The following is a 23583-nucleotide window of genomic DNA, read 5'->3' as shown; positions in this document are numbered from 1 at the left end:
CCTTGGGAGTGAGAATGGGTTGCGATATAAATCCAAAATAATCTATATCGAATCAAAATCTAAGATAGATGTAATCCAATCATAAAATTTGGTCAATACCCAGCCCAACAATTTAAAGCATTGCTGCTTGTCCTCACTAAAAGCAACACCGTACAAAGCAAACAAAAACAACACACAACCAGAACATGGCAGATGTTTAATAGACAACAGGAAACAGCATATTGAGAAAACGTGTGTCAGCTGATAACTGCATTTTGATAAACGTGAACATGTTTTGATAAACAGAAGACCCAAAATAAAATAAAAACAAATTATATTTATTTATTTAAAGTAAATATCAAGCATCAATTGCTCTTTAAATTGAATTCCGCATACATCTCATTTTCCATCATTACATCTATTTATATTTGCCAAATATTACATAATTTGCCACTACATCAGCATGAACCATTAGACTGATTTCACTACGAACAGAGAAACTAAGCAATCAAAGCCTAGGATACAGAGTCCACAACCAATCTGATGCTCTAATGCCTCAGTGATCTTAGACCTATAGAGAGATGATGGGATTGCTAATGGTTCTCACACAAGTCCTGTAAACCTCTTTACATTCCAGTAACGTGTATGTGCCATGTCAGAGCAGTCAGGACAAAAGGGCCATCACTGATTACCTTCCAGACACATAATCAATGTACGCAATTTTGTATGCATGTCCCCTGCATTCTCTACAGCTTCACTTTGAAACAAGAAAAGGGTGAAAAAGTACATGTTTATATGCACTGACGGGCTGGAGGGGTTTTGTGCAAGTCATTACAACAATGAATTTCAAAGAAGGTATAAAACAGGCATCTGCACTCAGAATAACTGAAGAAAGTTATACATATTCCCCACCGTTGTGTGTGCTGATTAAATATTTTGAGACAAGTTGATTATGGTTTCAGCTTTCAATACAAGCGCAGTGCCATCAGCTCATATTTAACACATTTAAACATGGTTAAAACAATTCTAAAGATTTTCCACTGAAATCACTGGTGATTTCAATGCAAATTTAATCTGGACGAGTGCACTCTTTTTTGGTGACAACTGACTAAGATGGTGAAGAAACTAAGGGTGTAACAATATATTGTGTAAACAGTTCACACAAAATAAGAAGTTTAGACATTTAATTTAGTATTGAATATGGTAAACCCAGAAGGTCACACATTTGAGCTTCAATGTTTATTATTAATACATAAAAAAAAAAAAACACATTTAACAAAATACTATAACTTTTTCTCTCATTATGTGCATCAGGGAGAAGGACCATGCGTATTCAATTCCACCCCTGATCTAGTAACAAATTTAGCATTTTAACTCTTTCCCCGCCACTGTTTTTTAAAAACAGTCGTCAGCCACCGCTAGGGTATTTGACCTAAATTTAATAGCCCATAGAATATTTAGTTTTATGAATATCTGAGCAGTTTTATTCTAGCTCCATGCATTACTTTTTTTAATCAACACTTGAATATGGCTAAGTTTAATTTAAAAAAGCAACATTTTGAACAAAATGCTGACAAAATCACGTTTTTGTAAAAATTGCGTCCAGATCAGATTCAGAGCGATGATCAAACACAGATGGAGTAGACAGAGTCCATCAACATGCCTAATGCTTGCACAGTCCTGTAGCTCGTCCTGGGTCGACCTTTGATTCGATATTTTTGATGTATATGATGTTTAATGTTGATGATCATGCGTTCTCACAAATAACAGAAAATTTCTGTGTTTGGCAGGGAAAGAGTTAAAAGCTTACCATGCGTTAGAAGTAATCTTTTTCTTTAAACTTTACCATTTGAACTATTTTGAGTTTGTTCAGTGTTGTAATATCAGTATCAATCCAAATAGTGTAATGAATTACTAGAGTACTACTTACTAGTGATTACTAGAAAGAGAAATATCTAGTTTAACCAATCAGCTACTCACCATTTCAGTGATCCATATCCACATTATTCTAACATCGTCAGCCTACAAGTTCACATCAGAATTTTCACACGTCCCCAGAATGACCGCCTGAGGAACTTTCCTTCAACCCTGGAGCTTTCAGCTGTGAAAGGGCAACACGAGACTCCCATCCCTCTTACTACTGACTCTTACACAAAACCTTCTCATCAGGACCAGCCCACTTAATGCCCTATATACACACACATGCTCTCATAATAACCCCCCAAAAGCTATGAGATTTCCCATCTATACCTCCATGCCCCTTGTTTGACTTCACCCCCCCCCCTCACTCCCCACATATGCCCTGGCAATGACCCCCTATTAGAGGAAGAACATGAGAGCGAGTCTGCGATCATGTTTAAATTGAGGAGTGTGTCATTCGTGTGTTGACTACACAAATCGCTTCTTCATATCGGGGTCACAGCCAGTGCTCACCCATTTGTTTTGCTCCCTTCCACACTGCACTGAAGCAGAACCCTCAATGAGCGTATAGGCTACATGGGAATAGTCAGCAATATGCAGCTATAAACGGTCAAGCAGGGACCAGCAATGACAGGCACCATATCAGACAACACAAACCTTCTAGTAAAAAAAAAAAAGAGCACTCTTTTGGGGATTTTGAAAAGTTGAAAAAAGCTGCATCACACCTAATTCAAAGACTTTTATTGATAATTCCTGCAATAAAAGATTACATACATTTTGTGGGACTGTCACTTAATGTCCAAAGCAAATTCTTAAATGCGATCACATCTTATCTATAGAGATATTTAGCCAATGACATCTTAAAGGGGACATGACACACACACACACACTGCCAATCTCATGTTAACCTTGGGTGCCTATAAAGTAGTATTGCATTCTTCATGTGTCCAAAATCTTTAGTTTGATCATATTAAAAAAAAAAAAAAAGATACGCTGTATCGATGCTTTCCGAAAACAGCCGAACTTGTGCAGGCATGCAGTGGGTGGAGATAAAGAGTCACGAGCGCACACACACACACAATACATCAAGGCATTATCGCTGGCTAACATTTGATTCACTATACTTTTGTGTTGTTTACATCATATGCATTTATGAGCCCATTGCCAACAAAACACAGACATTTGATGCAGTTTCACTCACCGCCTGGTGTTTCGACTCATGACCGGAAACAAACAAACACATTTGCAGAACTCCATTGCCGTCCCGGATAAATAAACTGCATCCACTGTTTCCTTAACGCTGGGTTATATGGGAAGCTGAACTAAGATATCTTTCCTTCACAAACTGAAATACACTTCCTTAGTGACATTGTTGTGGTTTAAAAATCAAAATGACAGCGCTGTTGACGGATTCTGTCAGGTTGGTTTTTGCTAGGTGTTCCCCAGTTTGCTCTCATTGTGCTCATGTCGGGGGCAGTTTGTCTGAGAGCAGGATCTCTGATTGAATGTTCAGTTTAGATAATTTATTTACAATAAATGTAAAAATCTATGCATTCTAAAAAACAGATTTGGCTTCACTATAGTGTAGTGATTAAGCTAAAACAAGCCAAAAGCAAATTCTAAGCCTTTTCTTCAACTGCAGACGTGTGGTCATGTGATTTCAGGCCACTTGTGAAAGCCTTAATTCCTGATCCAGACACAACACGCATTAAAAACCTTGGAAGTGTGTGACAGCTTTAACATCCGCTCACAAATCAAAACACAGACCTGAACAGCCACACAACCCGAGCTCAAATTTAGCAAGGCATCATTGTGAGCCTACACCCTGCAGTGCACATCATGGATGTGACCCATATCAGATGTGATAGGAGGGGTAGGTGGGTGTGAATGCGTGCGTGTTTAGCCTCTGGGGGGCATAAGGCAGAGCTGCTATTTATCAGGTTACAAAAAGTGGGCGTGTATTGTGCTGCTCTTGCCGCCTGTATGTCTGCTGTTCAGCCTCTATCTCTATCTCTCTTCATCCCTCGCTCCCTCTCTCGCAGAATGGTATGGAATGTATCAGTCTGAGCCTGTGTGGATCTCTTCCACCAATAAAACACACTAGGAAAAAACCTTCCATTTCACCTCTCCCATCTAAAACAAACCGTTGTTTTTTCATACATTTCTATACAAAAATTAACTCACACTCTCAATCACCGTCTCTACCCACCAACACCAGCCCATCTTACAGCTGGCAGCCTTGGCAGGAAGCAAAACTCACGTGACCTCTCATTCTTGACCATCTCTGCCATGTTTTCTTTCAGACTTAAACAAGGTATTTCTGACTGACAACTGCAGTATTTTGAGACTCTGTCCCTACCCAGCATGTGCCGAACATGCAAACTTAGAGAAAAACTCCTGAAATCCATTAGGATGTCATCTAAGGCCATCCTTAAAAATATTCTTGTTTGCCGTAACCCGACGACCCTGTCAATTTAGGGCCGACTCAATTTTTTATTTTTTTTCCCTTTTAGTCCGACCGACTTGCCGGTTGTAAATTGGCTATAAGACCGACCAATTTCTTTTTTTACTTTTCAAACAACTAATACAACAGTAATAAAATAATATGAATTATATTTTAGTAAGTATTATAAATGTATAAATTGCCTGGGCCATACAAACGAAGGCTACGTTCTTTCGTTTATAGAAAAACCCGTGACGTCATCTATGTTTACACTATGGTTAACGGATGTCACACTATGGCCTGCACGTGCGTTCGTTTCGGCTCGGCTCATACTCTCATTCACTGTAACGTTAGACTGTTAAAGCCCTGTCGGAGATTTCGCCGTGTGACAGGAGTCAGGACCATGGACACGTTACACACACCGGGCAAGTGCACTGCAGAAGGGAGGGCTTAGTTTGAGCCCCTGCCCTTTTTGAAAATGAATCAAAAGTGCCGCTCTCAACATTTATCATTACTATATTGTGGCGAATAAAACAGATTTTGAATTATAATTAATATAACAACGTGTACAAAACAGTAACAAATGGCGGAAAAGCCGTTTATCTTGTCTCTGTCAGTCTGAAATGTCGTTGTCATAACGCGTTGCTATGGGTAGCGTGTGTTCTGCTCGACCCCAGCGCGTGGTGGGAGCGGCGGCACTGGTTGTAACTTGAAAAATAATGCTTTATGTATGGTTCTGTCGATGGATACACGTGCACTACAACAGCGATAATAAAAGAAAACATGGGCAAAACGGTCTATATTTGTAAACTGTGTTCAATGCATGCGAGTGCTGCCGTATGACCAGTCATTTTCGCCATCATCACTCAGTATATTCGCCAGAAGACGCGAATGAGAACCCTCTGCAGTGAGAGAAGATCTGTCTCTGTGCGCAGCGCGCACACGTCTCGCAGCGCGCAAATATTGAGTTCTTTTAAGTCTTGTGTTTGAACGGATAAACTCACACAAAAAGTATGTCAACATGTCGATCTTGATGAGTATCCATCAGACAGTCTATATCCCTTAAGAGAACTTTATACAGTTGAGAAAGACGATGCATATCTCTGTATTAGGTCTTAAAGGGGCAGTAGCCTTTACTGCTGTCTGTCAAACAAAAGATAAGGACTCACTCACTGCTCTTGATTGAATAGCTGGTTATAGCTACTTAATTAATTGAATTCATAAAAACAACTTTTTGCTTTTTAATATTCAAATGCACTAGTCTATATCACCAGATGCGTTGGTCTGGCAAGAAGTGCAAGCCACTTCAGAGACACAGATAGTTGCGTGTTCTGAGTTAACACAATCGAGCGTAAAAATAAGAAACATATCACGGGAAAATACTAAAACGGGAAGACAGCGGGAAAAGAGCTAAAATACGTGAGAAACCCGGAAAAAAAGGGAGGGTTGACAGCTTTGAGTCAATGACAGCTAGCTGGTGGTTGGACCCTTTTCTTAAAGAATGCACCTGAAATTTATGCAATAAACATGTTTTTGACAAATATTTCAATTTGTTTGTTGTCTATATAGCCTGCAATTAGCCTACACGCCCGAAGGCACGGCTTGAAGACCCAGTCAGTGATGATGTCACGATATGCCAATTTGTTTAAATTCATACCTACGTAATCACCATCACCAAAAATGTACATATTTTTTTTGTATTAAAATTTGAAAAAAAAAATATAGACCTACCTACCGACCCTTTTTTAAAAAAATTTTACTGTTACTGCAAACCAAAATATTTTTAAGGATGGCCTAAACGAGTCAAAATCTGCAAAGGGGTAATAACGGAAAAGTTTTTAAAAGGACCAATTTTTTATAAAGGCCCAGTTTGATGCCGGATTTGTAGATTGTCTAATGCTGAAAGATGGAGAGGTCTCAGCGATAAAGGTTTACAGTCTTGCGTTGTAATCGCAGGCGGTGAGTAAAACTGCTTCAGATGTCTATGTGTTGTTAGCTATCGTCGTGCAAGTAAACAACATGAACGTATAAGTCAATTTATCAATGGAGCATGCAATGTATGGGGTGTTTAAATATATTTGTTTAGCTGAACACTGTAGGTGTCTGTTTGTTTATAGTAAAATAACCACAAACAACAATACACAAAGAGTGGGAAAATATGTTGAACTAAATTAATTATTGCATACTAAACCAAGTTCTCACAAAGCAAGCTTCTTCATTCAAATGCGCTACTATTCCATTGTTTTTCTATATAAACGTGCACTACTATGAAGTGAAAACTATTCCGCTTGCTGCTGCTAAAGTGAAGTCACAAACAATAGTCCATAAACCAAATCATGTCCTCATAAATCATGAGTAAACACACAATGTTGTAAAATTTGCGCATGAGAAGCCGCTAGGCAAATACAGTTACAGAACACCACAGAGACATCCTGCTATAGTCGTTGCTGCTGCTCCTGTTCAATTTCAGCCTCCCGATCCAATTCTGAATCATACATATGGTTGAATATGATTGATAGCCATGGTTTATTTAGGATAACTTTTCTTTTCCATGTTTAAGGATGTCAGAGCTTTCAGGTGCTCTGAACACAATAGCTGGGCACGCTCGTGATTCTTTAGCTCCGTCCATACGATACCCCTCCAGCCGCTCAGTTTTATTTTGAAAAAAAAAGACTTATAAATATAATAAAACAAAAGATTTTTCGGAGATATGAAGGATGCAATACTACTCTATAGGTATTTACATGAGATTGACTGAAACTGAGTGTGCAATGCTTTTACGCGCAATGCTATCGTAACATAGTAAACAAACACTGAAGTAGGTTGCTTTGAAATATCAAATCTTCTTTGGCGAAATTACATTTCTTAAATAACAAGCGAGAGTCAAGATGTGTTTGTTTTTAAAGGAAGTGCATGCAAGACTGTGGCCAAAACTGGTACTGCACTCACTTTTCCCTCTCCCCCTCCCCCCTGACTCGAGGTTGCCAGATAGGCTGCAGGATTCAGCAGGAACGTTTGCAGCTGTAGCTGTGGTAACTAGAGCAGAACTGGCAACCCGGATGCCCAAACACTACTGACTTCGTAATTGGTCGACAGATGGAGGGTGGAGCTTCAGGCCAAAACACAACATGTCAACATCAACATCAGTTGAGGGCTGCAACAACAACTTTTAAATGACAATATCCTGGCCGGTCTACTGTTGTCAGTTAGCCTAGAAATCTAGACGCACCCTAGCGGCAGCAAATATAATTTGCCCGCAAGTGTCGTCTAGGCACTCTCAATACCTATCTGAGCTGTATTCCTCAGAATCTGGACGGCCCAATCACATCATGTATAGAGTCGGCGGGCGGGGCCATAATGACGACGGCCGAGTTGCGTTTGCGTGCTTCTAGTAACACAGAAACTGGCGAACGGCGGCGGTCTTTCGAATCAGCTCTGCCCGCGCCTCCGGAAGACTTGGAGTTAAGCTTTTCTCTGAGAAAAGAACAAAGAGTGGCACTGAAGTCATTCTTAAAAAGGGAAGATGTGTTCGGAGTTTAGCCGACCGGATACGGCGAATGTTTAATCAGTCAGCGAGCTCCCCTTCACCGTCGTTGCTCCGGTTGGTGTAGCGCTATCCTATCGCGTGCAGAGGGAGTTTGAAAGATAACCGTTTATCCCGCCCCTCGGATTAAGCCCTGTCTATGGTGAGTTTCCAGACCAAACATCTTGATGTGGGTCTGGCTTGTCAGGCTAGTTGTCAGTAATATAAGTATTTTAAATTAACATGATTTCTTAAAGTCTTGTGACATTCAGGGCCATTTTATGATTAATCGAAATACATTTCTTACATACAGTTCCTTTAAATGAGATATAATACATCACACATACAGATCTACATTTTGAGCTAATCATTCATCATAGTAATCGCTTGTTTTAAGTTAGGAGCTATAAATAAGATTAAAGTGAGATTTAAATTACGCAAATCAATGAAAGCACGCAGGTCTGAAAGCAGGAACACTGCGCATCATGCGCACACAACAGCAGGGCTGAACGATTAATTGCATTTGCGATAATACCACAATATAATAAAATAGGATTTTATAACCACAGAGGCAGCGATTACAGTCTGGTCATGTGACAAGCAAGCATAAAGCAGTCTGCAGAAGCAGCATCAACTTTGCACGTTTTGCCTACCGGCCTATAGGAAAGAACAGTGTGTTTAATCAATCTAATATTGTGTTGATCATACTATACAATAGAGGTGGGAGAAAATATCCTCTCGCCAATGATTCTGGATCAATTCTGAGCTTAGATTTGAACTGCAGGTGCGCAATGGCGCAGCGTGTGTTTTAGAAACACTATTCTGCTCGCTTCCTTTTTTTGTTCTTCCATTATTCACTAGCTTTTATGTTTTAAAGCTATATTAGCTTATATATTTAACATTCTTAAAATGCAATTAGTTTAATTAAATTTGTGTAGTTATTTTAAAAAGTAGGCTACTTAATAAAAAAAATATTTTAAGTTATTAAAAAGATTAAGTAATGTAATGATGTAGTAATGATGATAAATTCAGCTTTGGTCACAGGAATAAATTACACTTTACTATATTCAAATAGAAAAAGGATGTTTTCATGTGTAATGTTATTTTACAACATTACTGTTTCAACTGTATTTTTGATTAAATAAATGCAGCTTTGGTGAGCAGATGATAAACATTTAAGAAGCTGTCAGTTAGCACTGCATTATTCATATGATATAGGCCTACTTTATTGTCAATAAATAGCCTACATTGAGATGACTTGAAAAACACACATAAAGCATATTGTCACAATCGTCTGATTGTCGTCGTCATGTTTCAGCTCATAACGATTGTTTTCCTTCAGCTGCAGCTCCAGCGTGACAAAGTTTCTACGAATCCGCTTTTGGACTTTGTGAGAGCGCCCTCCTCATATTTAGATATGAATAAAATGACAGTTCATGCATAGATTATTTTTTGTCTCTGAATTTAAATCTTGATGTTTTTTACATTGGTTTCTATGTATAAATACACTTGCCCGTGACCTCAAGAAGCGCGCTATCAACCAAGGTAGAGAAAGCTGTCTTAAGCGTCCCTGTTAACTTGCCTGCCCTCGAGCAGGTAACGTCGGTTCGAATCCCGCTCTGAGCGGGTCGACTAGGATCGGGGAGACCCAGTAAAAGTGCGGGGGATGAAAATACACTTTATTAAAAGTGCGGGACAGGGCTCTACGCTAACTTTTTTCTTGAGGAGCACTTGTGCTCCTAATTAAAAAAAATTAGGAGCACAGTCAAAAATGTAGGAGCACATTCTAATCCATCAAACACATTCCAATTATATCCTTCCCATTACAGGACGATATTTGTCCTTTAATGTCCAGGGTCATTTTTACCATTATAAGAGCAATGTTTTCTAATCTTATTAAATGTATGCATCATCTGTCAATTTCTTAAATTCAACATAATTCTGACATTATATTATCATTAACTTCTGAGAGTACAGCACAAATACACACAAAAAGCAGAACTGGACTTCATACTATCAAACACCTATGCATTTAATGCATGAGTTAATGTTGTATGAATGTTTTACATATACGTTTTTGAATTTAGAAATATGTACAAATTAAACTTTAAAAGTTTAATATTTTAAATAAAAAAAGTCCATGCAAAGTATAAATATGAAAATAAAAACCGCAAGTAGGTGGCGGCAAGTCATTCAGTCAATAGTTCAAAACACAAGATTCATTTGAATCGAATCGCTTGGGGATGCGAATCAGTTCTGGTGAGGCTTTGATTTTCACAAATAGAAAGTGTTGTGGCTAAAACGTTGTTACTTAATATCAACTTGTCTATTAGATTTTTGTACGAGATCAGTATCACACATGCAATCATGCCAATACTCGGAGCTATAGCAAGCCGTAACTTTTGGCGCTCTGGCGCTTCATAAACAGAACCGCATGCGTCTCGCGGAAGAACATTGCAGCCGGATCTACTTCTCTCTGTTTGTGGTGAGCATAGACCATAGACCGTAAAAAAAGGTGGTGAGTCACGCAGATATTGTGCTAATCCGCAGCGGGAATAATTTATTTTGTGTGTAACGTTACAGTGATTCAGAATAAGACAAAAACCCGGTTTGGAAAAAATCTTCATGATATACTCGCTCATTATATACATTTAGTATTTTTTTTAAACAGCATGTGTGATAAAGATTAACTCAAGGGCTTTTTAAATGTATTATTAATACATTATTGTTTGATGGCATTTATGCCCCAAGCATCCGCTAATTTCTGGGCTTGCTTATGATAATCCAAACGTGGTATTTCCAGTTAATTTTGATTTGGCTGATAAACAGCGCGAAGCGTCTGGTAAAGTGCGCATGGCTGCGTCGTCAGACTCGTCACACATGTTTCACTTCAATCGTTGTAAACAATCGTTGTTTGAAGTGTAGTCTGTCGCACACGTTTTTGCACTTTTTCTGCTGAGTGCTGACTGAAGGCATGAAAAGCAGTTGATTGCAGTAGGAAACATAGCCTAACAGTTTCTCAGTGTTGATTCAGTCAGTGTTGTAGTTTTTATTCCGATTGTACACATCCATCGGGTCACTCGCACCGGTGCGCCTAAATATTTTTTCACAGTCGCACGCAGTAATTTTTAGGCGTAAATGCGCCCAAAATGGGCGTTATGTAGAGCCCTGCGGGGGACACGTCCGCCCCGTAATCTACGGCCATGCTTGAATTGAACACTAAGCTTGCTTCCTTCTATCCGTCAGACTCGCGTGGTAGCCAGGCGTCTCATTCAATGGCGAGCTCAGTTGACGCTGTGTGCTTCAAGATTCTGACGCAAGTGAGCTTAAGATTCCGGTTGGCCCAGAGAAATGTCAGTTATAAGAGTTATCCAATAATGTTTCGCATGTCTAGTCTAGTAGCCTGAGCCGCAGAGCTGGTGCACCCATATCCACATCGCTATGATCTTTCGTTCTGCTGCCACCACTGTCAGTTTTGGTGTGTGTTTATTTTGTTACTGAGGGGAAAACGTGCAGTACATTCTATCGAAACGCTTCTCAGCAGCGCGGGTGACGTCAGGATGAAAAGCGAGCTCTCAGTTTCAATGTGTTTCCCGAGTATTAGATTTTAACGGCCTATTTTGCAAACAAAATGATTCTTGTCGATTTCCTTAGTGGCTTCTTTTTAGCTGAAGCCAAAATGAGTCCACACTTCAGCTCTGTATACTGCAGGAGCAGAATAATACTATCGTCTTGAGAGCTGGGTTTGCTAATGCAAACACTAGCAATGCACGCACTTTTACCTTGCGTTTCTCCGGCTCCGCGTCAGTTAAACGTTCTGAGAAAACACTGCCATCTAGCGGTTGGGTGTTATCCAGTCTGAGGTTTAAACCGAACACAAAGCCACGAATCTTGAATGTAAATAAATAAATATTTAAATATCAATACAGTATTGCCAAACATAATATCGCAATATTTTCTTACACCCCTACTGTAAACACAATCAAATCTTCAAAAACACCTGAAAAACGGGACCTTTAAGATGTTCCTGTGGGAACTCGGATTTAAGTATGTTCTGGTGTAAAACAAGCCAACTGTTCCGTTCGGTACATATGTGCACCGTACCGAAAGCCCTGTACTAAAACGTAGGGCTGTGTTGAAAAAAATCGATTCACCAATTCTGAATCGATTTTCATACTAATTTCTAAAGATCGATCCGTAACTCAGAGGTTCGATTTAATAATAGGCCTACATTTTCATCGTGAATTTTAATTTGCCGCGTCATTGAATTCACACATGCGCGCGAGGTGGAAGGACATTAAAACAACGAACATGGCAGCTTTGAAAACTCCAGAACCGCCGCGGACAGAGAATACTAGAGTAGGTAAACAAACTCAAGCCGAAGCTCTCGTCACTATACCGTCCCCGCCGTGCTGAAGAAGCGGCTGAAGAAGCGGTAACGAGAGAAGAGGAAGAGTGAGGGAAAACTCAGTCTGTCTGCAGGGACAGATCGAGTTTTCCCTCACTCTTCCTCTTCTCTTGTTACCGTGGCAGACAGAAAATACTAGAGTAAGGTAGACGAGTAAACTCGGGCTGCTTGATATGTCGAGAACGCAGCTTACCTCACAGCCGTTCTCACTGCAACGTGCGCTTACTGCCAAGGAAGTTGTAATGGCTGGCTTGTCATGACAGCACGCGCCCTCTCCACAGCGCACAGTTGTTCTTTACAACCATCAATACTCCATTAATTTGCAGTTGAATGTCTATAATAATAGTATCAATATGTTGCATAACTACAGTCCTGTAATATTCAGGTAACAGCTGGAAAAAATGCTTTCTTTAAAAACACTTATCTAAATCTCAAAGATCGGATTGGATCAGATTGGATCGAATAATGATAATCGATTCAAGATCTTGAGAATCGGAATCGAATCTTGAAATTTGAATCGAAACCCAGCCCTACTAAACGTGTTCGGTACGAATACGTGTACACCCCTAGAGCTGACGTGACCATCATAGTGACAACAGCCAATCACAGTAAAAAACTGCCACAGCACTATTCAGCAACACATAATGTCACACATTCAAAGTAAATGAGAAGTGTTAACGCCAACACCCTGTGCGAAGGCTCTGTTAGGGAACTGTGTGAAAAACGTCACTACATGCTAAAAAGATTAAACACCAAACCAAAAACATTTCAATTGGTTTAATAGAATTTTATCTAAAAAGTTTGAGAGAGTAGGGTGACCAACTCGATTACGTAATTTGCGGTGCTTCATAAGAGAAGGCTGCCCTTCAGAGCCCCCTCTTTTGGCACAATTTTGGCACTCTTTTTGCTGGCTGCGACTTACTGATTGAGGAATTTTCAGTATATAGTTTTTCTTCCACTGTTAAACGTGATATGAAAAATATGCTGAAAAAATACAAAAAGATAGTTTCAACAAAAGCATATACCACTGATCAACAAACGAGGAGCAGCTCACAACAGGTCTGTCTTTCAAGGATTAAGTTATTGCTAAAAAAAGATTCTGCTTCCAGAACCTAACTGAACCCAACTATAGCATGTGCTTTCCGTAGATTCCTTTGACATGTTCAAAAATTGTTTGAACTTTTTAGCAGTTGTAAGAAAGCTACTTGCTTACTCAAATCATGTCACGGCTGAGAGATGGTATTTGAAACAGAAGTGAAATATGTAAATAAGGTCATCAGAAAAGCAAACTGAAAGTGTTCTTTGCACACTACACAGAAAATTTCAAAACATTCAAAGAAGCTTCAGCTCACCCGATCTTGTTCGTGGGGCAGCAGACGCACCGGAGGCAGAGAATCCAGAGATACACAGCCCGTCCCGTCATTATGAGAACTCCTGCTTACCAACCGGAAGAGCGGTCCTTGTTTTACCACCCGTCCGTGAGCGACGGCCCGCTTCAGAGCCAGCCGGAGCTGCTGGTGGAAAATGCCGGGCCCCATAGAGCCACTGCCGGACAGATAACCCGCAACATCTGCCTGGCATTTCAGAAAGCGTTCTATGCTCTTTAGAGATGATCCACCAGGTTCGTGAAGCCCCTCTAGAGAGCGCTTGATGAGTTTGTTCCAGTCCAGGCCGGGTTTTTTGCTGGAGCTGGAGGTGCTGGAACTCCCCCCACCTCCTCCTGCCCTGGGTTTTGGGAGCGATAAACGTCCAGGGTTATCGGGGTCCTTGTAGGAGTTGAGCCCCTTGTTGGACACCTTGAGTATGGAGCCATCTTTAACACTGAGCTCGAGGTGTTCCAGAACCGTCTTGCGGTCAAGCCCGTGGGACATTGACACAGCATTGCAGATGCGCTCTTCAGACGGCCGCTGCTTTTGCTTTTTCACCTTCTTGATAGCTTCCAAGATCCAGGTGGTATACAACGGGTTGGCCAGCTTCACCATGGCTGCTGTAATACCGCTGGGCCAAGGCCCAACACACTCTCACAACCGTTAGGGAGCACCCAGTGGCCTCAGCCCTGGTGCTGCCTCAACGTCGTTGCCCTCCTCCTCCTCTCTCTTCTTCCAGGAGGCTATCCTTTGTCCCGGGGAGGTGTAGTAAGTCTCTCTGTGCCTGAGCAGGAGCTGTTAGAAAGGGAGCCGATCACCATAGCATAGGCTCCCTAAACCCCCCCCCCAAACCTCAAAAAGTTTCCCTAACCCAGTGACCCTTCCTCCTGAAGGGCTACCACACCAAAGCAAAAAAGGTGAGGTATGCAACAGGCGGACACAGCAACTACTCCAAGAAAAAAAAAAAGATACAAGAGCCTTGGGTGTCGTCTTATTTGCAAGTCCCAAAAGCCAGTCAAGTAGAATCCTCAATTCTGACGGTTAGTGTTATCCGTTTACATGAAGCATCTTTGTTAAGAATTGTGACAGCACTTTGGTTAGATTCTGTATCTTCCGTTGGGGAAATGTAAGTGTGAAAATACTGTCCAGCAGTTTGTTGGTTCCTTGTTGATCCTCCTAGTGCTGTTGGCACAAGCGGTCCTGAACAGAACTCTTAATCCAGAAAGCAACTTAGGCTGACCATCCTCCTATTGGGTATTCTTCAGAAGCTCCTGCAACCTGCACACACACAAAGAAAAAAATCATGAAAAGGATCAGCATCTGAAAAACACACCAAACACATTGAAACCAACAAAATCAATATTAATCATCCAGCACATAAAACTGCAGAAAACATTTCTACAGAAACACACAACCTCATTAAAATGGGTAAAATATCTATGTGCATCTAATGCACAATGACAGCAAAATAACTTTTATAACACCACACTAGAGAGTCTTTAACTTTATACTTATGTTACAAAATATATATATATTGGCACAATGTAATTATTGTATTTGTGTGTTTTTGCAAAACACTTTTGCTGCTATTGAGGTGGGATGCGGTTAAGGTTAGTTTAGTTAAGGGTCAACAGGGCAATTATAGATGTAACTATAGATGTAACTATAACTATAGAAATTGATTACAGGTGTAATTGCATGTACTAGTAATTTTAAACACAAGTACGACATAAAAACATGTAACTTATGTACAAAATAAGGGTGTAGTATCAAATTGTAAATTGAAACGTTACCATACAGCAGTAAAAACGCGTCAAACAAAGTTAATAAATTGTGCATAATTACAAACGACTAACTGTAAACAAATCAAAACCCTAAACTATAGTAAATAGATGTTAGTTAGAACACGTGTAATTACACTGTGACACCTTAAAATAAAGTGTAACTAGATAACCTAAACAAAAACAACATGCAGAGAATCGCCTAATGTAGATGTTTTCAATGACAACAGATCAGTGACAATGGTTAGATAAAAATATGTTTTACAACCAATCCCTGAAACATCCTTTTTTAAAAGTTATATGACTGGAAGAAAACAATCAGCAGTGAGGAGAACAATCTAAAGTTTCTAATGCAATGAATGTTATTATAACTTCAAACTGAAGTTAGGCAATTTCACAATACCCATGACAGATGTTCAGTAATATCATCTGTAATGAGGTGCTAATCACATGTCAAACTGCAGCAGAAAGAAAACCACGCAATAAATGTCAACACATGGCTAATAGTAAACAAAACAGAAACGGGTCTTGACCGTTGAAAAAAATGTAAACAATACTACAACCAGCAGTTTGATAGTGGCTAAACACCAGTACACACACTTCACTGGAGGTTATTAAGTCATACTTTCCGATTCCAAACAATGTAAACTTTGAAGTAACTAAGCTAGGTGCACCGAGCGGATGTTGTTAGCTCCAAAACACAAGCAACGTGCAGCTGAGACTAAGGACAATGTTTCCTCCATTCCCTTCAGCGCCTGAGATTTCACACCATAACAATCTAAAAAATACATTTTGTAGATCATTCCTGCCTTATATTCCGTTAATAAACACCGCGGCCTAACTGAACACACAATGCCCGTAACCAGTGGCTACCGCGGTTAGCGCCTCAGCCGTTAAAAAAAGAACGCAAAGATTCCTTCCTTCCTTCCCTCGCGCCAACGTTTGACACGGCCGCGCGCGGCCTCAATCTCTGCCTCGGATAAGCGCATGACAAAAAAATCCTCACGCGAGATGTTCGACTGCTCCTCCGCGTTTCCTCCACCATTTTCTTCTCCACTTCCTTCCCCGCTTACTGTAACCCACCCTCCCTCCCTACCCGACCGGAGAGCCTGCGGTGGCGGTGGTGGTGGCAGCGGAGGAGACGAGGCCCGTAAGGGAAGTAGTTAGGCCTCGGCTAGCTCCCCCCACCCTCCCCCTTCATCGCCGCGTACCCCCCGTTCCCTCTACCTTCTCCCGCTCCTTCCCTGAAAGACAGAACCACGAGTCCAGTTCGGGCTCTCGAGCCGAGAGCATTTTGAACGCTGCATGTAATTGTGTTCTACTCACCAGAATTTCGGCTCGAGCGGCCGAGGAGAAGGTGCCAGAAAGCGTTCGAAACACAGACAACAACAAGCCTGAAAAATGCAGCCAGAGAGCAGTGGCTCCAGAGCTGACGCCATCTTTGAGTGAAACAGGAGCTTTGCGGGTGGGGGAGGGGGGAAACAGTCGGCGCTAGGGAGCGTCTGCATCGTGCGAATCCGAGTGGGAGAGGGAGAGGCATGGGATAAGAAAGGGACTGCAGCGGGAGGAGAGAGGGGGGATACGGCTGCAAACATCTGAAGGGCGAATGTCCGTTGCTTCTGCGTGAAATGGAAGAAAGAGACAGATGGTAGAGCGGAAAAAAGAACAGGCGATGTGGCACGTTTAGGGAACGTCTGAATGTTGCAGTCGCGCCTTGGAGGCGACAAAAGAAATCAAAGCGATGGAGTGGTTTTAATGTTAGAGGGTATTTAAAGATCAAAGACGGCCCCTCCACACCTCCCATCGGGGTTCCGCGTAGCCATTCTGCTGTTTACGTCCCCTGTTTCCAAGAGAAATCATAATGCAATAAAAAATACATAAGCGCAAGCGCCAGCGCTCATGACAAAGCAAATGTTTTGATTTTGGGAACGGGGACGCACTATTTAAAAAATGCCTGCGAGAGTCACTACTAGGATTATGTAAATTTCCCGCAGTGCTGTGATGACAGGTGACCCACACACCTTTTCCCCTCGGTGCTCCACGCGAGAGATGTTTTCAATTTAACACCCACTCGGGAAATGTGAATCTGTTGCTTTAGTGCCACCACTAGTCATTAATATATTTATGATATGATGTAGCTGCGTTGTAATTGCTGTAATGTTTGAGCTGCGTGAATATATTAATATTGTGAATGCGTATTACTATTTAAGGCATGCTCTTCTAGATCATTTTTAAAATTCAAAAGAGGAAAACCATTAGTAAGAATAAGTTAAGACTATCATAATTTATTCAGAATAACTCCAATTATGTAATAGCCTACATGTACTTGCCATGATAGCAGCCTACTCTGTATTTACGACCATGGGTATCAAAACCACTTCTGTGTTGTGTTTCATAGGTAAAATGAATATAAATAAGTCTGATATCAAGATTCTCTTAATTGTCTTAATGTGTAAGTATTTAGCTAATTGTTGACATACTTTATAGATCACCCCTACATTTATATAATATGTGGCTAACTGCAGGAACCAATACACTGTAAAAAATTATATGTTCAATAAGTCATGACAACATATGTTTTTTCATTGTTTTAACTCATCAAAATAAGTTCAGAAAAGTTCAACTTGTTTTTATTAGTTATACAAGATGTAACTCATTTTTTAAAGTCAGTTTAACATACTTTAAGTTGAAATAACTTAAACATCCAAGTCGATTGTACTGCAAAAGTATATATTGTATGCTATGGTATATCACATTTATTATAAATCAATGCATTTGCCATTAAGTCGTCAGCCAGTATATTATTTCCTAAACAGCAGAAGTCATGAATGTAGTCGTTCCTCTATAAAGTTTTAAATATGGACATTTTTCTTACACAAACGTGCCACTTCGCTTCTGAAGACTTTTATTAAACCCCTGGACCCGTGTGGAGCAGTTATGAATATGCATTTTTATGGATTAAAAAAAAAATTAACAATTAACTGCCATTATCAAGCTTGGAAGGGCCAGGGCATTTTTTTTAATATAACTTTGATTTTATTCATTCATTATAAAAGAAGAGTCATATGGGCTAATTTTCATTTTTGAGTGAAATAACCCATTAAAGGACAGCTGTCAGATACAGAGGTATAGCTGCATCAGAATTTTCACACAACATGGGTTTCTGTACAAATACTTTTTTATGTATATGACTAAGTTTGATACAAATGGATCACATTCAAACCAGTTCTGGGTATTTTTCAAAGGTTTAGAGGGAAATTAAAATGAGTATCGTCTAAGGCATTTTATTGACTGATTTTCCCCCTTCTTTTGCCCTCCACAGTCTCATATGTATTGGAGCTTATTATGTTATTTTAATTACTTTACCATAACATGAGGAAGAGGTCTGAACTTTACAAAAGGAAGTAGAGAGTGTGATAAGTCTTCAACATACTTCTCAAATAGAATCAGTTTTTTCAATTAACTGCCGTTATGAATAGATTTTTCAAAACAATGGATAGCACAATTATACACAATTTACAACTTTGTATAAAATGTATTCACTGTTTTGAATAATATGATGTCACCGTTGTTATATATAAACTAATCACACATACAAAAAACGCTTTGATGCTTTACACACAATGTGTGCTTTTCCACCCAAAACACTTGTGTAAGAAAAGAAAATACTAACTCACCCAAAGTACTAATATTGCTGATTAAAGTTGACACTTTACCTCAGTATTTATTAATTAATTTGGGTTTTGGGCTATGTTTAAAGTGTTTTATTTAAAGTATTCAAACTAATATTTCTCTAAAGATGCCTTGCACCTTTAAAGTAATATTAAAAATGTTTTGATATTCCGAAGCCTCCTAATATTTGAATTAATGCAAGTGTGAAAACAGCATCATGTCAACATTCTCAATGCATGAGGGGGTTGTCCTGTTTTTGAGTGCTACCAGCTCTGTCACTATAGAAACACACACATATAAAAATAAATAAAGCCGTACTAGGAAGAGATAGCAATGGCATCTGATAGACTTTCAGAACACTATGTGGGTGAGCTGGAGTTGTCCTGCAGCACAGACTTCATCAAATAAAGATCATCATAGTTTAATTAAAACATTTAGTTTAACTGTTGGGTCATTCCCTCTTTAGGAATCAGAAGTGTTAGTGATCAAAGCATGTTCAATTGGTAAATGAAAAGGAAAAGCAAGCTTACAGTTTGTAGTGAAATTTAAGAGCAGCACTGACCTTGTCTGTGAGCGGATGCGGTTCATACCGTATACTTTTAGAGAAGAACAGCTTCATTTTGGGGTCATTAGCATTGCTAGGCTCAAACCATTCACAGACAAACTGCAAGCCTAATTCTGGTTGGAACAACGTCCTCTGACCTATGCCAGTGTGTACTTGATCCCATACTCTTCCGTCAGACATTGCTTTGTGGTGTTGTGGATAAAGATCAGGACTGGTGAAAGTAGGTTGTAAGGGCAATCTTTGTAATATCATCATTGTGCCCTTGAGCAAGGCTCTTAACCCCAGGTTGCTCCGGGGTATTAAGATGTGAGGCAGTCAGGCAGAGCAAATGTGCACTGTACTTACTGTAAGTTGTGGAAATAAATTCTACCGGAAACAAATAAATTCTATTCTATTCTATTCTATTCTATTCTATTCTATTCTATTCTATTCTATTCTATTCTATTCTATTCTATTCTATTCTATTCTATTCTACACTTCCATTATATGGACAAAACACCAAGACTTTTATTAAGTAGTGACTTTAGTCAATATTTACTTTAAAAAGAACAGTGATCCCAAAATAAAGGTTCCAAAAAGGGATTTCCTAGCAGCAATGTCATAGAAGAACCATTTTGCTTCACATTTCAGTGAAAAGTTATAAAAACAACTCTTTTTTTTTTCTCCCTTAGAACCTTTTGTGCAAAGGAAAGGTTACATGGATGCTAAATGTTCTTCATGAAACCTTTAATGCCAGTAAAGAACCTTTATTTTTAACAGTGCAAAAATTATTTAGCCACTTAAATTTAATGCACCGCAGTAAATGACAAAATATTAGATGTGACAAGTGAATTTTACCTCAGAAGCAACTTCATCATTCTGAGCCTTTTGTTTTGTTGCAATAACTTTTAACCATTTGGTCTCACAGAGATGTATGAAGTCCTTTTTTTCACAGTAACAGGTTTAGTTCATTACATTAACTACACTGTAGAAAATTATTTAGAAAAAAAGTTACCTGGTTGCCTTAAAATTTTGAGTTCATTGAAATTAAAATTTTGAGTTAATACAATGAAATTTTTTTGAGATTCGACAACCTTTATTAAAAGATTATTAAAAGATTTTGTAAGCATATTGGGTAATTGTGTGTTTTATTTCTGATGACGCAAATAGTGCTATTTTCATGATTTATCATATTTTTTATGTGGTTCATATACAATAATATTTTGAGTTTCTATTTATTAAACAAATTTCCTTCATTGTATCAACTCAGATTTTTAATTTCAATAAACTAAAAAATTTAAGGCAACCAGGTTACTTACTTTTTTTTTTTTTTTTACAGTGTATGAACATGTCCCACTAACATTTGATAGACTGTAGCCATTGTTGTATAATTTAAAACTATACAAACCTCTGTTTTTGCTAGAGAAATATGCTTGTGCTTCTTTCAAAATAAATATCACTTGCTTTGATAATTTCATGTCTATATACTTCTTGAAGCCATCGTAACAAACATTTGTGGGTATTTCAATGGATCACCAGCACGTAACATATATAGTGAGACTGAAAAGTGAGAAACTCACATACAGGACCCTCAGCACTGGCGCTCCTCAGGGCTGCATCCTCTACCCACTGCTTTTCTCCCTCTAAATGACTGCACTTAAAAAGTGCAAAGATCCCTCTATGCTCCTAAAGTTTACAGACAACATCACTGTCACCAGCCTCATCCACAACAGTGATGTGTCTGCATACAAACAGGAGGGCATGCAACTGCTGTAGAGATGCAGTAGAGATGATAGTGGACTTTAAGAGGAACAGACCCACCCACCATCAAGTGCAGCACTTTGGCGGAAGTGGATTCAATCAGGTACCTGGGAGCCACCATCTCTATGGACCTATAGGACAATCACATTGACTCCATTGTGAAAAAGACCCAGCAGAGGTTGTGCTTCCTTTGCCAGCTGCCACAAGAGCTGCTAACACAGTTCTACACAGCTATTTAGTCTGATATGCACTCGCCTAACTGCCTGTTTGGTTCAGACATCAGGAGACTACAGAGGACAGTCTGGATTGCTGAGAGGATTATTGGTGCTCCCCTGCCCAGTGCCCACCCTCCAGGACCTGTACTCCTCCAGAGTGAGAAAGAGGGCAGGTAAAATCATCACAGACTCCACTTACCTTGGACAGCAGCTGTTTGAACTGTTGCCATCCGGACGGCGCCTCAGATCACTGGGCACTAGAACATCTATAGGCACAGGAACAGCTTTTTCCCACAGGCCATTCCCTCTAAAATGGTTAAATGCTTCCCAAGGCCTGTAAGTGTAATATCCCACTGCTTAGGGCATATCTTTGTAAACTCAGTTGATATTTATATATGCTTATATATTATATTCATTATATTTAGACTAAACCTAACTGTGTCTTTATACTTTAAAATTGTATTACTATGTTTCTTGTTGAAGCTTTATACCAAGAAAAAAATCCTTGTGTCCGATTTCTTATTGCAAGTATTTTCTCACAAGTCACAACTTAAGTCGTGTGTACAGTGGGCCAGATATTGGCTTTGAAGAAAAAGAGACACCGATGAAGGGGGTTGGGGTGGATGATGACAGTCATATCCACCACAGACATCCTTGGAACTAGTCATTACTGCTTTTGTCCGTGTGAACCAGCAGGCTTCCTGCTGAGGCTGGCTCATGGCCAACTCTCAAAACCCAACTCCAGTCCCAAACCACCGCTCTCTATTTCTCCATAACACATGTACACCCCTCCCATCCTGGACAGACTGAGGCATACAACGGAAATTTCCAGGCATATATAACTGAGAGACCAGGCCCCCACCCACTTTAACTAATATATCTCTTGGTTCTCACTTTAAAGTCAACATAAATTCAAAAATTAACATATTAACATATTTATATGCTGGGGGTCACATTGCACAGGATTCATCACGGCATGTTAATGCCAAGTTTGTTTTCGTAATCTTTTATGCCTTTATTATTTATTTTGGGTGACATCGTTTACAAAGTTATTTTAAATAACAGTCAAATAGCTAAATCTTCCAGTCATTTAATGAAATACCAGTAACAGCAATAATAGTAAATAATATATTTACCAGTAGGAAATAGTGAGATGAGATGCTGAACTTGCATCCATGAGACACCATCTTGGCTCTCAAAGGACAGAAACTAACATACACATTATTGCCAAAAGTATTGGGACACTGCTCCAAATCATTGAATTCAGGTGTTCCAATCACTTCCACGGCCACAGGTTTATACAACCTAGCCCCTAGGCATGCAGAAGCTGCTTCAAACATTTGTGAAAGAATGGGTTCTCTGTCTGGTAATCCGATTGGCAAGTCTGGGTTTGGTGGTTGTCAGGAGAATGGTACTTGCCTGACTGCATTGTCAATGTGTAAAGTTTGTTGGAGGTGGGGTTATTTTTCTGCTCCCCCCCCCCCTCTCTTTTTCAGGGGTTTCGTCTTGGCCCCTATAGTTCCAGTGAAAGGAATACTTAATGCTTCAGCATACCAATACATTTTTTGACAATTTCATGTTCCCAACTTTGTGGGAACAATGGGGATGGCCCCCTCTTGTTCCAACATGACTGCGCACCAGTGCAAAAAGGAAGGTCCATAAAGACATGGATGAGCGAGTTTGGTGTGGATGAACTTAACTTGCCTGTTAAGTCCTGACCTCGACCTGATGGAACACCTTTGGGATGAATTAGAGCAGAGACTGCAAGCCAGGCCTTCTTATCCAACATTAGTGCCTGACCTCACAAACGCACTTCTAGAAGAACGGTCAAACATTCCCATAAACACACTCCTAAACCTTGTGGAAAGCCTTCCCAGAAGAGTTGAAGCTGTTATAGCTGCAAAGGGTGGGCCAACTCCATATTAAACCCTACAGATTAAGAATGGGATGTCATTAAAGTTCATAAAGGC

The 23583-nt window shown here is 39.8% G+C and overlaps 1 protein-coding gene across 3 annotated transcripts in view; it reads right to left on the bottom strand.

Annotated features, from left to right (window-relative positions):
* kat6a (K(lysine) acetyltransferase 6A) overlaps window positions 1-16903 on the bottom strand; it is a 47305-nt gene extending 30402 nt beyond the window's left edge. For 2 of the 3 annotated variants that reach the window (XM_067439433.1, XM_067439436.1), the window contains exons 1-2: window positions 16748-16903; window positions 13626-14918 (exon numbers count right to left, since the gene is read on the bottom strand). In XM_067439433.1, the coding sequence (XP_067295534.1) occupies window positions 13626-14255 (630 nt within the window). In that variant the 5' untranslated portion in view covers window positions 14256-14918; window positions 16748-16903. Of the gene's footprint in view, window positions 1-13625; window positions 14919-16427; window positions 16484-16747 lie in introns of those variants that run through there. The other variant, XM_067439435.1, reaches the window with a different exon arrangement.
* Between the last annotated feature and the right edge of the window lie 6680 nt (window positions 16904-23583).

Source organism: Pseudorasbora parva, chromosome 3, assembly GCF_024679245.1.
Source record: "Pseudorasbora parva isolate DD20220531a chromosome 3, ASM2467924v1, whole genome shotgun sequence".
NCBI classification, from domain to species: Eukaryota; Metazoa; Chordata; class Actinopteri; order Cypriniformes; family Gobionidae; genus Pseudorasbora; species Pseudorasbora parva.
Note: the sequence above shows the minus strand (reverse complement) of the source record. Positions and strands in the feature narration are given on the sequence as shown.